At 40.1% G+C, this 15,911-nt stretch overlaps 1 protein-coding gene across 1 annotated transcript in view; it reads right to left on the bottom strand.

The window, feature by feature from the left end:
- The window catches only part of ACSL1 (acyl-CoA synthetase long chain family member 1), a 43,927-nt gene that overhangs the window by 16,683 nt on the left and 11,333 nt on the right, over positions 1-15,911 (bottom strand). Inside the window, exons 3-7 of the mRNA XM_072862293.1 lie at positions 9,206-9,320; positions 8,752-8,816; positions 7,368-7,469; positions 3,388-3,487; positions 3,050-3,228 (exon numbers count right to left, since the gene is read on the bottom strand). Coding sequence (XP_072718394.1) covers positions 3,050-3,228; positions 3,388-3,487; positions 7,368-7,469; positions 8,752-8,816; positions 9,206-9,320 — 561 coding nt within the window. The remainder of the gene's footprint in view (positions 1-3,049; positions 3,229-3,387; positions 3,488-7,367; positions 7,470-8,751; positions 8,817-9,205; positions 9,321-15,911) is intronic.

Genomic DNA, 15,911 nt, shown 5'->3' with positions numbered 1-15,911 from the left:
TGGAAATAGTATAGGAGTTATTAGTAGCTAAGAAGGGATCATAGTTAGGAGTGGAAACTAGCATATGGGAATTGTAGAATCTTCAAGGCAGTAGATAACACTTAGGCCAGATAAGAGGGTATTAGCAATGCATGCCTCACTACCAAGCATCTCCTCAAAGATTACAAAGCCGTGAAACTTCAAGGAACAGGAACATCCTTCTACAGGGAAGGTCATAAAGACCAAGGGATGCCACAACTATAAAATCAGCAGGAGTCAAGTAATTAGGGGAAGGTGAAGAAGGCAGGGCAGATTGTGACCACCAACGCAATTGAGGGACGAAAGGACTACCCCCCCACACTCCTTGTGAGTATGGACAGTGAATTAAAAAAAATCACACTGTAGCTTTAAATTTAAGCGGAGAAAATACAGACCAATGGAAGAAGAGGATGCTCAGTCAGTTCAATGATTATGTATTAGATAGGCATGGTATGTTAACTTTCATGTATAAATGTTAAAAAGAATTACAGTAGGTGTGCTTGATTTGTGGAAATATTCCACCTTGCACCCTGCACAGAATAAAACGATGTCTCCTCTCTAAACATACTTCATGTGTTTCAGGAGCTATTTTATAAAACAGGTAACAGCATCAACATCACTGCTTGTGAGAAGGAAGACAGTCTCCACATGAAGGGTTGTTGGTGGTTTGTACTCCCTTTTAAACTGAAGAGCAGAGCACAAGATTCTCTCCTCCAGAACCTCTTCTCCTTCCTTCTCCCTCCTTATGATTATTCAGGCCTGACCATTAGTGATACCATAGTTCCTTAGGCAGAAGGGAATGGATACCAAGAAGATCCTTTTATCATCAAGGATATATTGATTAAGAGGAAAGATTTGAAAGCTGATGTTCAATATCTATGAGCTTTAAAGTTTTGAATCAAGAGTTATTACTGTCATGCCTATTTAAGACTAGAAACAATACTAGCTTAAGGACTTACGCAAATTAAAATGGACCTTTTGTTAACTATATAGCTTTGGAAGCACCCTTTGAGGGGCAGACACATCAACTTCACCATTGCCTTTACATTCCAAGTACACAACAATAGCGCTATGCATTCCTTTGCTAGCCCTAGACTTCCTTTAGGATGACATACCTCTTGGATTACCCAAAGAGGCTTAAGAAAAAAGGAATGTCCGGAAACACAGTTAACATTCCCATACCTGTAAGTTTGCCCTTTTGAAACAGTGCCATTATGTAAGAGTTTGCCACTATGACAGTGCAGTGCTCTGCTCAAAACAGCATCCACATTTCAAGTACCACCAGAAGCTCAGTGCTTCCCTACAGCCTGTTTTGAGTAAGATCTGGTATTTACTGAATATACAGCTAAGATCTCCACACACTTCTTTTGATGTCCTAAAACAGAACTCCAACATCTTTTCCTATTGAAGCGCCATTTATTCACAGCTACTCAGCTTTAAGTAACCACAGCATACATAGATAGTAGGCATCAGAAACCAAGCTTATGGCATCTGGGAGATACACAGAGGAACCAGTCACATAACCTATAAAGCATAGCTGAGCAATGAGCTCAAGCCAGAAATCCAGAAAACAAGTACTTAAAGCTAGAAATAGTCATTCTCTTCTAATCTAAGCTCCTTAATAGTTCATAGTTGCCTTTCGGAAAACACTAAAAGCCTCTACCTCTTAAAAAAAAGTGACAAAAAACTTATTCCTGCTCACTGAAAGACTATTAGAAATATTTCAGTATGCCTAACTTCTGAGATTTAGACAAGAGGCTCTTGGAGCACCTATTACCGCATTAATCCAAACATCAAGTCTGTTCAAGAGCTACAGAGTACTACTGGAAGTCAGTGCTTAAGCATCTAAACTTCTAACCTAAAGATAACATTCACACCCTGGTTTTGTTTTTCTGTAGCTAGAAGATCCAGTGGAAAGCATCTTCCTCTGCCAAAAACTGCAGTTCAACTCAAGGAAAGAAGCTGATTTTAGTGTACCAGCTTGCAGTTGGGCCAATCTTTTTCCAAGTTTAACCCAACCCTTTTGCCAGTGAGCTACAACACTGTGTAAGTCACTCTGCATAATGTTTTTAGCTCCATTTCAACCTGGCAGTCTTGCTGAGGCTAGTTAGCTAGGATACAGTTAATCTTTCAAAAGACATGCTGTCATTTTTGTATCTTTACCAGAAGGTGGCCCTGTTAACATAGCAGTTAAGACTGCTGTGAAAACAAGTTCAGTGAAATGAAGTATTTCACACCAGTTATTGACACCTGCACAAGCCAAACACTTATTTGGAGATACTCAAGTCCTAGTAGTGAGCCAAGCCTTCATCATAACTCCAGCTGGAACCAGGCTAAAGCCGGTTTTATAAAGTACATCTTTACTATGAGACTATGCAATTTGATCGTGGGACAGAGTTCTCCAAATAGTGAGTGAAGTTATGAAATAAACTTGCAAAGGAGATCTATGCAGACAAAACAACTACAAGCAAAACCAAGACTTGAACATTAGGTGGCTAAGCAAAATGGCTTCTACTTCCAAAACCTGGAAGTCTCATTCCCCTACATTACCATAAGCTTACCCTGGAACAGTTTACTGACATTTTCCTCCTCCCCCAGAAAACATTTTGTAGATTCAGTGTACAGGGGAAGTTGCCATTTTTCACAAGACCAAAACCCACACAGGCTCTTTTTGAAATAAGAATTTCTGAAGTATTAGTCACAGTATATAATTATCATGTTACTGCTTCACATGGGCAAGCCTTAACACTCAGATCTGATGTTCTGTCTGGACTATGTTAACAAGCCTTCATTCCATCATCTTGGCATATACATTTTTACATTTTGAGCACTGTAAAATACTCTTGGCAAGTTGTTTTCCTTCTATTTTTTTTTTAATATTTTTTGTGTAAACTTCAATCTAAGAGATAGTTAAGTATTTTGAAACTAATCCACCACATTTTGCTCACAGTCCTAAAATCCGTTCAGACACTGTCTTCTTCCTCTGCAAGTAAATGGGATGAAAGCAGTAAAGTAGGCCAAGCGTGCTTACCTCTATTTCTCTCATGCTGAAGACTTCCACCCCACACTTTTTGCCACGTTCCACAAGATCCATGCCAAAAGTCTCCATGATAACAATGGTGTTGAGTACTGGAGCTTCTCCCTTTTCCACACTTGTTAGCAGAAGTTTGGCCTTGTCAGGTTTGTCACAGAAAACCAATGACAAGTCAGCTGATAAAAGAGAACATTATCAATATGACAAGTTCAGTTTAGACTAGATCCATACATACTTCAGAATGTGGTAGTAGAAGACTTCTGAAGGCTACAGTTCTGCCCTCAGTCAGCTCTGCCATCATACATTCAGTTGCTGAACTACTGAAAGTGTCCTACCTTTGTTCACAATGTACGTAATTGCTTCAGTTCCCAGCGTATCATAGAGTGGCACCACCACCATGGAGAATGCATAGCATCCCTGTTCAATGATAACCCACTGCACAAAAAGAGATGCAAGTCACTATGCGTTTGCTTATCATAACAGACCTCCAAGAAAGATTTATATTTGGATTCTAACAAGGAAGCTAATAGGAGAGAGCTCATTTAGACAAGTCTTTCTAAAAAAAATTAAGTGGCAGTTTGTATCATTTGTTTAGTTTGAAGACCTACTACATTTTTGTCTCTGGCAGTAGGAAAGGAACAACAAACAATAAGGAGCTATGGGAAAGAATCCAATCCAATAAAATTCAACTCTGCCCCTAAGAGTAATTAAGTACTTTTGAAAAACAGTTAACGTTATCTGTCTCCTTAGTTTACCTATTAACAGAAAGAGACTTTGAGTAAGAGTACAATATTTTCTTCGTTTTAGGTTGAGGTAGCCAAAGCCTTCAATATTCTATATTACCATGGTATATAAATCAGTGAAGGACTTGCTCATGTCTTGATACACTTTAAGTTTATATACACAGTGTTCTTACCTCTACATTATCTGTATCTCATTTGATGGCCAGATATGCAACATATGCAGTTAAACTAGAAGTCCTTTGGAAAGCCAGCCCCAGAAAGTTTTTCAGTGTTTCTCAAGACTAACCATTGTTCTTTAAAGGAATCTAATCTGAAGACTTCTATAAAAAATGCAATTACATCCCTGCAAGCTGCAATAAGAAGGATTTGCCTGCTAACAAGTGCAGTACTCAAACATAATGGCTATTGCAGCCTTATTGTGTGTGATGCAAGCTGACAACACTTTACAAGCAAGCCTGATTTCATCCAAAGTACCATCAAGGTAAAACAGTCATGCAATTCTTTTTTAGGATCGTAGCTATTGGGTGTAGTTTGTAAACAACTAGCTACACCAAAATACAGGGTAGCATGCGACTCCTGAAATGGGAGCCTCCAGACACATAAAGAGGCCAGTGGAACTGGAACATTCCGGTTTTTCCCAAAGAAGAGTGACAAAAATTCTATGACACAGTACCTTTAGTCAGTTCCAGTTACAGGAACAAAACAACATGCATCTTAAAGTTATTGGAGCTTACAGTTCAACAAGGATTGCATTAACAAGGGTGCTTGTTTCCCTTCCCCACCCCCAAATGTTGTCACAGTTTTCAGTGTTTTTGCAGGATGCTAGCCAGTTACCTCACCCCCATATGACGACAAGTTTAAACATCATTCAGCTGGTTATTCCATATAATATCTAATATAGGGGCTATGTTAAGAAAGTTGCTAAATCTCAGTTTTACAAACTGTTTATTATGGGTAAGTTTCCTAAAATAAGTTCTCTACCGATTGACACAGCCTTAAACACAGGGAATTTTTCTGAAAGCATTTGTGCAATAGGTAAGTTGTATACCTCTTGTCCAAAAAGACTTCTTATAAAACTTGTACAAGGCCAGCTAATAGGTAACTAGACTTTCATGCAGACATTAGACATACTGGTAAGTCTAAGCAGGCACACCTATACCAGCCATGAAAGGGTCCACTGAATATTTCTTCCTAGATAGCATCCACCTGTACATGTAACAAGGGGGCAGCTATATTGCTGTTCCACAGCCTGAAGTTTAGTAGCTATTTTAACAGGGTAGTGGTCTACTACAGTAGACTTCAGAAGCTATACACAGTGATTAAAGCTTCCTGTTGCAGCCTCCAACTGTTGCACACCATTCTTAATACAACAACCAGCATCTTTATTTTCTGGACTACTGAGACATTTTTCTTCCATTTTAGCTTCTAAAGTTGAGAGTATTTAAATACAAATATCAAACCTTGACACTTGAGTTCTCTCTCAAAGCCCAAGCAAGCAACTAGTGCTGAATACAGACAGCAGTCTGAAAGTTTCTATTTGTTTTCTGACATGGCTCTGATCTTCTATTAAGGGACACTGTATATTTCACTGTCCTGTTTTCTCAATCCAAAACACAGCTTCCTTGCTTGCAGAAGAGATCATCTGTTTTCCAGTTACTCAAAGAGAAAGTAATATTTTTATTTATAAAACCAAGTTGATTTTTTTTTTTTAGTGAACATTTAAGCAAGTAACATGCTAGGATTTTCCCCATTAGGGGATTTCCCCAGTAGTTGTTCCCTGAACTGACAAGTGTGAATCATTTCACACACACTAAAAAAAATCATCACATAATCTGCCATCTGGATTAGTGATTATGTTGGGGATGTCACAACACCCATCCAGTAGTTTTCAGCAGGGAAAATCCCAGGTTTAAAATTGCTGGTTTAAACAAGTCTTTCCAGCTCATTCATGACCCAACTCAAAGCCTGCTGGAGCAATGCAATTCAAGCACATTTTGTCTCTGTGATCCAAGAGCAGACCACACTACCGTGCTCTCCTTCAGCAAATCCACCGACTCAGCAGTCAAAGATTTTGCACCCAAAGGTCTACAGAGAAAGAGTTCAAACTGGCACAACGCTAACATCTGGCTCCCTTTTTTACTTCCAGTTCATAATGTTATAAGCACAGGAGACTGAACTGAAGAATCTGTAACACCATGTCATTTAACAGCTTCCTAGTTGGAGACATCCCAGCCTTTTTTATTACAGAAATAAAACTGTAGCTGTTAGAACTGGAATTCCAGCAGGAAAATTGAAACAGCAAACTATTGCAGATTTAAAAGTCTGGAAAATAAATGTTAGGTTTTTTCCTTCAGCTGTAGAAGGGTAGAGTTTGGGGGGGAGGGGGGGCAGGGGAGGTGTTGCGGTGTGGGTTGGAGAGGAGGAAGGGGATCAAGGTCACTTGTCACACAGCTTGCATTTTAATGACAGCAGGGAAGGGTCAGTGACAAACTGAAATCAGAAGAGATCTAACAGCAAGCTGTTGTCCAGCATGACCGAGACATTGATACAACTTCTAACCCTGTCAACACTGTAGATGGCTCTAGATAATGGCATCCAGTGGGAGTGTTTAATCAAGAGGGACAGCATATTTTTGACAAAACTGAAGAACCAGTCCCCTGTCTTAATACAGGTTTGGACTGAACTATCTTAATGCAGCAGCTACCAGCTCAAGTTCCTAAGCACATAAACATAGGTTAGAGAAATTTAGTCCTATTAAATAGATTTAATAAACAAAGCTAGAGAATATTTACTGAATATTTCATAATATTTTTAGAAATATCTAGAACTACTTGTGGATTAAAATGGATAGACACTAGCTAATCAATCTAAATATCCCTATAGTTTTCTCAGGTTCATAACCATTTTGTTTTGTCAGGTGATCTTTAATTATGTCACTTTTAGTCTTTCTGCCCCTTTATTAAACTGCAATTAATTTTCAATTTTTGCCTTCATCAGTTCTCCCTCCCAGAATTTCATGCCCAGGGCCTCCAGCAGAGATGGAACTATCACCTTTAGCCATCTTCTATTTGTCCAAATATTTAATCACTAAGTGTTTCTTTGTGTTTTGAAGGGTTTAAACACCTCCTTGTGACTTCCAACCACTTTCAATTACCTTGTACTCCAGTGTCACTTTTTAAGAGAAAGCAAATGGTGATTACATTCATTAAGTACCACATTAGCTTCCCATTAAACAGCCCTCCTCTACAAACTGGAAAGGGGAAAAAAGAATGAGTTAAGTTCTTCTGGATTCCCTGATTCTCTTCCTGCTTTCCAGCCTTCTCCATTCACCTCTGGGAGCAAAAAAAACAATGTAAGACACTAACAGTTGTGTCAATTATCAGTTTTGGTTCTTCGCTAAAGATGTCATGTCTATGGCTTGTGGGTCTACAGTGTCAGCCTTTAGCCTTTTCCCAATGCTAAATGGACTCTTAGTAGGGAAGCTCAGTACACTGCCAAAAAGCAACAGATATAAGAGTGGGACACTTCAATAACAGCTAGACCACCAATACACACACTGTCAATTAAGTTACCTCAGGTCTGTTTTGTGAAAAGATTCCTATATATTGAACGTGAGATGGTTTGAAGCCTCGGTGGAGTAATGCAGAGCCCACATACTCGGCTCTGTCTGAAACCTGGAGGGGCAAAAAAAAAAAGAGAAAACACAAAAATTAAGAGCAAGCTCATCAGCATACACCCTTCAACATTATTTTACCTTAAGTCTTACAAAAAGAAGGCCAGTAACTGGTATGAAATAGACAGAAGTTTTCTAGGCTATTTTGGATGTCCTCTGTGACTTTGATAACCTAAACTTTGCAGTGCCATTACACTGCACTGATTGTAGATTCTACACTTGCACTCAGTATGCAGCAGAAGAGACTTAATCCAGTTGGACTTGAAAGTGTTAAGTGTAAGTTTAAATGTTAGGCTCACATACACAGAAAAGGCTGTTTTGTTGTATCTGTATTAAATCCCAGAAGTGACCCTGGAATGATTCAGCATTATATTTCTGCTCAATCACAAGCACTACATATGCCAACCTTCTGCTTCATTCAGTGCCTATGGGAATAACAATTTCTCCCTTCAAAAAGCAGGAGAATAAGGAGGCAAAACCCAGCTAGTTCTACAAACAAAGCTTGGGAAGGCAATTTTCTAAATTCTTTCCATATAGTACATGACCTGAATCCATGTTAGTCACATGACTCAAACAGAAAAGCTTTATTAAAGAGAGGTTGCACCTCACAAGTGCCCAGCAAAATCACCTTGGAAAAAGTGAGGTCTGCTACATACAAAAGGTGTTTAATGACCTTAACAGTATGCAATAGGCAAGATTTATGCAAAGTTGAAGACAATAACTGATTAAATCAGGAATGAGCTAAAAGTGCACAGCTGTTAAAGATTTGCATAAAGATATTTTTAGCAATCATGAAGGAGCACACTATTAGTTAGAAGCAAATCTGTTAACACCCTATACAACTATCATTCAGCACTATGGAGACAAGTTGTCACAAAGCACAAGTCACATCTGTAGGCAGGACTTTTCCTAGCGTAAAATGAGCCTCTCTGAAGCAAGCGCCTAAAGTAGTAGCAGTCTGAGTCCCTGAATACTACTTCAAAGCTGCAACACTTCAGAGGCAGTGTCCAAGTTCTAAACAATTCAGCAGTGAGATGCTAAAAGCTGCCAAGATAACCCAAAAAATCTGAAATAAAACTGTTATTAAACCACGTGCAGTGCTCTTCTCCCCCTTGCTGTTCCTTTTAAGATACTTTAATAGGAACTAGAACCTTTCTGCAATATTCTGCTACTTTAAAACATCTATAAATAATTAAGATTTGTTATATCACATTACTGGATGTTGTATCAATGGTCTCAGTGAGCAAAAGCAGGTCTAGCACGACGTTAGAGACACTACTTACCTCTTTATAGGAAATCCACTCATACGGCTGGTTTGGTTTTCTAACACCGAGACATGGACCGTTATCTAAAAATGATAATCAAAAGTTACTCAAAATTTAACCCCCGACTCCTCTGTCCCAACACCACACTAACTACACTCTCGGTGTTAAGCCCTAGATTCTTTGCAGACACCTTCAGAAGACAAACCATTTTCAGAAGGGGGGCAGGGAGGGAAGCTGGGGAAGGACACAGAGGCAACAAGGTTGGTTTAGTCTAAGGAATGCAGCACTGACCTTATTCACACAACTCTGCTTCACAAATGGTCACAGTTAAATTTGCCTTCGAGAAAGCTCACATCCAGTATATTTATCATATTGCTAGGCAGACATCCCCTATCCCAACTGCATTTCAAAAGAGCCCAGACTTTTAGTTCTTAAAATATTGTTGAAAAATGATCGTTAATTTTAGACTTACTTGATACTTGTATACCCCTTTGGAAGATATCATAAACTGTTCTCACATCATCGTAGTAGTAAACCAACAGTTCATCGCTGTTAAGAAGAGAGGACCTGCGAGCGTGCTCGCCACCCTAAGAAAACCAATTAGAAAGGTTAGACACACTTGTTGGTTATAAAGGAACAGGAATTTCCTGAAGGAACAAAAACACCTCATCCATTAAGTTTTGTTATAAGCCCTGGCAAGTTCTGCTTGAGAGAACTTCAGTTCTTTTCACCACCAGGAGAGATCTGCAAGGTTTCCCACGACATTTTTTAGAGTCAGACTGCTCCCTGCATTACTAAAAACCTGCCAAGCAAGATCTTACTCCTCAGCTACCTATGATAGCACAGAACAAATGAGAACCACAAAATGCCCTTCGAACTCCTTACTAGACACAAGGTTTTTCTTAAGAAATGTTTTACTCTATTATTGCAGTATATAGCATAATTAATTCCATCAAGCTTTCTAGATCACTCCAGCCTCAGAGCTCTCTGGATACAATATTAATGCTGAGATCCTAATCTACTTTTCTAATTATGATTACAAAACATAATCACACTTCAAACTGTGGTTTCAAAACCTAAATTATTTTAAGGGTGGTCAACAACACCCTAAACCAAGTGTTCTCATAAGTAAACTACTCCGTACCAGATAAAAATCAAGTCCTTTAATCCAATTTAAAGTTCCATCTTACAAAAAAGGTTTCCCCAATCTAGCGGCAGTCAAGACAAAACTACCTTGAGGATTAAAATCACTGTTTTTTAGCAGGTGAGCATTTACGTAGGCTACAACTGAAAGTCAATACAAGAATTTAATAGTTCATAGTTTTAACATAGCCTTTTTTTTTTTTTTAGAGTGACTGATTAAATAACCTCATTTTATATCAATCAAGTTTCACAAATTGCAGTTATACAAGTACTGTTGGACCACATGTATTAGTCCTGCTATGATGACAGACACCTACAAGCAAGTTCTTCGCAGGAAGAGCCTAGCTGGTTAAACAAAGGGTCTTGGGTAAACATGGTGTAAGATTCTGTCTCTATCAGTGGCTGTAGTCAACTCCTGGCTCTTTCACAAAATCAAATCCTGGACTAACTAACTCTGTGCCTGAATTATGCCATCATCCACAATGTCAAAAACCTATTCATATGCAATCACAGGCTCTTCCCAGCCATTGGTTTATTCTCCTGTTTTCAAAGTACCCTGGAAGATCAGAGAGCAGCTGTTCATGATAAGCTAGATAAACAGAGGTTTATCTGCAGAAGATGTCATATTACCCATGTCCACAGAAAGGAGCTAGTGCATTAAAAGGCACATCAAGAGAGGAAAAAAAAATATTTTAACACTAAAACAGGTCTAACTTGTTTTAGCAAAACGCTATGCATAATGCAGTGCTTGCCACTCCTTTGACAGTAAGCAGAAACGTACACTGTGAACATGACCCAGAACAAGTTAATGACTAGCTTACATCTGAAAATTCATAACATTAGAAATTCAAGAGCATACTTGCACGCAGACCAACATCTACTCTGTAGGAAATAACAGATCACTAGTACATGTCTCTGCCTGGAATGAAAAGCAAGACTGCTTGCTTTATTGTGCTGGTTTCACAGATCTTAGATGACCAAGGTCAGCTTCTAGATTTTCCCAGTTTTACTGCCTCTGGAGCTAACCGAGGAAGATCACACAACGTAGTTTGTAACCAGTCATAGGTAACGTCAATAAGTGCAATGCATCAGTACCATGTTTGATGTGCTACAATTCCTGCGTCAGGTGAAATATCATATCCTAAGCCATTCCTTGGCAACAGTCAATAAATATTTGTTTTCTCCTCATCTGAGCTACTACTGTTTTGTTTACATGCCCTATTACTCAACACCACAAAAGCAGTTTTTGCAGGGCCTGAGGCACTAACGAAATTTGAGGATGAGACTTACCAGACAGACAGCATACTGCTTAGATACAAGACTGACTGCACTATCGTTCTGAAAAAAAAAACAGAAACCCTATAACAGACTACTACTGAAAAGACCCCATCAGTTCTCATGAGTTTTCAGTGAAGGGAAACATAACCAACTTAAGGTTCTGCTTCCTTTATTCTTTTTCCCAAAGTAAAGTGAAATTAACTAGAATAAGCCCTAGAGTAAGACTTTTGCTGAAAAACACGCAGCTCCTTGTGTGAAGGTCATCAGGAGTTCAGTATTATTCTTCAGAGATGCAGTGAAATACACCTGGATATGCTGAAGATCATTTAGACCTTACCTTATTCTCCCAGTTTGAACTCATCTACTGGGAAATATTATGGTATTGGTCTACACTTTGCTTGAAAATAGTAGTTCTTGCTACTCTAAGAGCCTGTCCAAAGGGTCCTTAACAGAATATTTGTGCAGTATCAGGGAAAGTTCTGTTCGCAGCAAACTTTTTGAAAAAAAAAAATCACTGGTCATTAAAACCACCAAACATCTGAATCTCAGGACTGGAATGTTTGGCTGATTTCACACAAGTTATCTGAATGGGATCTAACATAGAATCATTGAGGTTGGAAAAGACCTTTAAGGTCACCAAGTCCAACCGTTAACCTAGCACTGCCAAGTCCACCACTAAACCATGTCCCTAGGCACCACAGCTACCATCTTTTAAATACCTCCAGGGATGGTGACTCCACCACTTCCCTGGGCAGCCTGTTCCAATGCTGGACAACCCTTTCGGTGAAGAAATTGTTCCTAATATCCAATCTAAACCTCCCTGGTGCAATTTGAGGCCATGCCCTCTTGTCCTATCATTTGTTACTTGGGAGAAGAGACCAACACCCACCTCTCTACAACCTCCTTTCAGGTAGTTGTAGAGAGCGAGAAGGTCTCCTCCTTTTCTCCAGGCTAAACAACCCCAGTTCCCTCAGCTGCTCCTCAGAAGACTTGTGCTCTAGACCCTTCACCAGCTTTGTTGCCCTTCTCTGGACGCGCTCCAGCACCTCAATGTCTTTCTTGTAGTGAGGGGCCCAAAACTGAACACAGTATTCAAGGTGCAGCCTCACCAGTGCCGAGTACAGGGGCACGATCACTTCCCTAGTCCTGCTGGCCACGCTATTTCTGATAGAAGCCAGGATGCTACTGGCCTTCTTGGCCACCTGGGCACACTGCCAGCTCATCTTCAGCTGGCTGTCGACCAATACCCCCAGGTCCTTCTCTGCTGGGCAGCTTTCCAGCCACTCTTCCCCAAGCCTGTAGCGTTGCATGGGGTTGTTGTGACCCAAGTGCAGGACCTGACACTTAGCCTTGTTGAACCTCATACCATTGGCCTCAGCCCATCCATCCAGCCTGTCCAGATCCCTCTGTAGAACCTTCCTACCCTCAAGCAGATCAACACTCCCGCCCATCTTGGTGTCATCTGCAGACTTACTGAGGGTGCACTCAATCCCCTCATCCAGATCATTGATAAAGATATTAAACAGAACTGGCCCCAGCACAGAGCCCTGGGGAACACCACTTGTGACTGGCCGCCAACTGGAGTAAACTCCATTCACCACAACTCTTTGGGCCTAGCCATCCAGCCAGTTTTTCACCCAGCAAAGAGTATGCCCATCCAAGTCGTGAGCAGGTAGCTTCTCCAGGAGAATGCTGTGGGAGACAGTGTCAAAGGCTTTACTAAAGTCTAGGTAGACAACATCCACAGCCTTTCCCTCATCCACTAAGTGGGTCACCTTGTCATAAAAGGAGATCAGGTTAGTCAAAGAGGACCTGCTTTCATAAACCCATGCTGACTGGGCCTGATCCCCTGGTTGTCCTGTACGTGCCGTGTGATGGCACTCAAGATGATCTGCAACATAACCTTCCCTGGCACCGAGGTCAGACTGACAGGCCTGTAGTTCTCCAGATCCTCCTTCCGGCCCTTCTTGTAGATTAGCATCACATTTGCTAACTTCCAGTCAGCTGGGATCTCCCCAGTTAGCCAGCACTGCTGGTAAATGATGGAAAGGGGCTTGGTGAGCACTTTTGCCAGCTCCCTCAGTACCCTTGAGTGGATCCCATCTGGCCCCATAGGCTTGTGTGTGTCTAAGTGGTGTAGCAGCTTGCTAACCCTTTCCCCTTGGATTATGGGGGCTTCATTCTGCTCCCCATCCCTGTCTTCCAGCTCAGGGGGCTGGGTGAGAGAACAACTCGTCTTACTATTATAGACTGAGGCAAAGGCAGCATCAAGTACCTCAGCCTCTTCCTCATCCTTTGTCACTATGTTTCTCCCCACATCCAATAAAGGATGGAGATTCTCCTTAGCCCTCCTTTTGTTGCTAATTTATTTATAGAAAATTCTTTATTGGCAATAAGATCTCATTAATGCAAGAACAGCCTCTGGTTACTCATGTAAGGCAGCCCTTGCAGCAGCTCAGGGGGTTGCAAGAAATTGACTCATTTCACAAGTGCTGGACATGAAGCAAAACCTTGGCATTGGTTCAGAATAGCAGCAGCTGAAGGAAAGAGATTTATTCTACAACAGAGGCATATATTACTCTACCAATGCCTATTTGGGTCACATAAGATAGCTGCTTTTGTTCGAGCCATGGGTTCTCTTCTTGTTGACACAGGCTGCTTAGGATTAGCGGTAATGTCAAAACACACTGTTGGCTCCACTGTGCCTCAGAGGCAAGAGACCCAATTTCCATTTTCTTGAGAGGGAAAGTATGCCAGCAAGTGGTGCTTAGGTCACCAACATGCATATTCTGAGCAGCAAGAAGTAAAAACTAGAGTTTTCAAACCAGCCAATTTTAAGCATGCTAATCCCTAGATAAGCACACAACAGCTAAAATTGATCACTTAATAGGGAGACAAGCACACATCTAATCAAGTGATTCTTGAAAGACAAGGCAAGCTAGACTTCTCATAATGTATCAGGAGAATGCAAGTAACTTCAAAGGTTTTCATGAGTTGAATACCTCTCTCCATATTTGAACGTCTTAAGGGAAGAAAAAAGTCACAAATCCAAACTCTTCCTACTAGAAAATACTGACATCCTACTGTTTATTTATATGCTATCCTTCTACATGCTTTGCAGAACTTGAGACAAATAGAAGTATTTGGGTTTTTAAAGCAAGATTTAATATATTTGACAGCCATACACCTGCACTCAAATCAATAGCCAAAGTTGTTCAGCTATTAGTCACCAATAGAAAGAGCAATCTACAAGCAGACAGATCCAGATGTGCCTACAATTACAGACATGAAGGGTGCACAAGCTTTGCAAAACACAGGATTAATGCCCTATTTCTACCATTACTGTAGCACTGAAATTCTTAACAATATAGCACATGATTGAGTATAGCATGTGTCTCAGCAATGCAGTCTCACACTAGTCAGACTTTATTTAGAATTACTCTTCATTAATCTTGTCTCCCCTCCTAGGGACAAGGGATTCAAGTGGATCCTGAAAGATTTTCACCTATACCTCTGAGGAGTTCCCCTGAAGAGAGATCAAGTTGGGAACTTTGAAGACATGAGGGCTTCCTTCAGTGAAGTGTAACTGTAGTATACATACTTTAAAAATCTTACTCCACATCTTTTAATTGTGGCATCTACTCTAGAAGAGCTGATACTTTCAGTAACTCTTTGTATTGATATTCAACTAAGTGTGCAATCTTTATGCTCACTCAGTGATGGTTAAAATGGGTCACTGGGTGCTGGCCTACCAAATCAAAGCTTTCCAGAGATGGGAAGTGACCTGGAACAGCAGTAAATAGGATCTTTTTCCTCCCATATAAAGTTATGAAGACTTATTACCAGAACATGTAGAAACCCTACGCCAGTCACTGATTTCATTTAACTTTGTTAGAGGCCAAGGAAATAAGTCACAAGTAAGAATTAAGCAGAAGCTTATAGTTCAAAATTATCATCATTAACAAACAGGTAGATTAGATATTAAAACAGCAGAGAAGAGGAATTGCCTTCTGCCATGTCTTTTTTGGAGCACATTGCTTACTCCCTAGACCTTTTAATATTGTATTGCTTAGCCAGAAAAAAATGTTAAGACATAATTTGTGAGTAGTATTTGATATATTTCTTCTGTGGCAGTGACAATCCATCTTAACACATGTATAAGAGAATGGAGTAAGTAAAGTGAAATTCTAAGGAAAATGTAGTGAGAAACTGAATCCCCAAGCACTGTATTATACTCTTGTTACTGTTATAAAAGTACCAATTCTAACAGACACTTGAAACTTGCTTCAAAACATACATTCTCATTTGATTGCAGTTTGGTACAGTTTACAACACTAAGGGCTGCATCTGAACTCTCGGTAAACAAAACTGGACAGATCTTGGTCATTTCAACACATTCTCAAGAAGTTTGAGCTCTTATCACCAAGACATGCTAACACACTCAGCTGTTTTTCATTTAAGTTTTATTACTGTTCCATCTTCCTATTAAAATGTATTTTCTGACAAGGCAATGAAAAATAATGCTGTTATACCTATCTTGCTCTGGTCAGAGAGCTGATATTAATTAGTACAATATGGATCAATGATGCATTAAGTAGTTTAGTGAAGTCTCATACTACTGAACAATTATTTCAATCACAGAACCCAGCAGTGCCAAGCAATTTAGCTTGAAGAGGTAAAGGCAGTGAACTGAGACTGCTGTCAAGAGTCTCAAGCAAATAAGCATTTGTCACTGGTTTTATGGCCAGTTAAGACCA

The sequence above is a fragment of the Ciconia boyciana genome, chromosome 5, assembly GCF_034638445.1.
Source record: "Ciconia boyciana chromosome 5, ASM3463844v1, whole genome shotgun sequence".
Classification (NCBI taxonomy): Eukaryota; Metazoa; Chordata; class Aves; order Ciconiiformes; family Ciconiidae; genus Ciconia; species Ciconia boyciana.
Note: the sequence above shows the minus strand (reverse complement) of the source record. Positions and strands in the feature narration are given on the sequence as shown.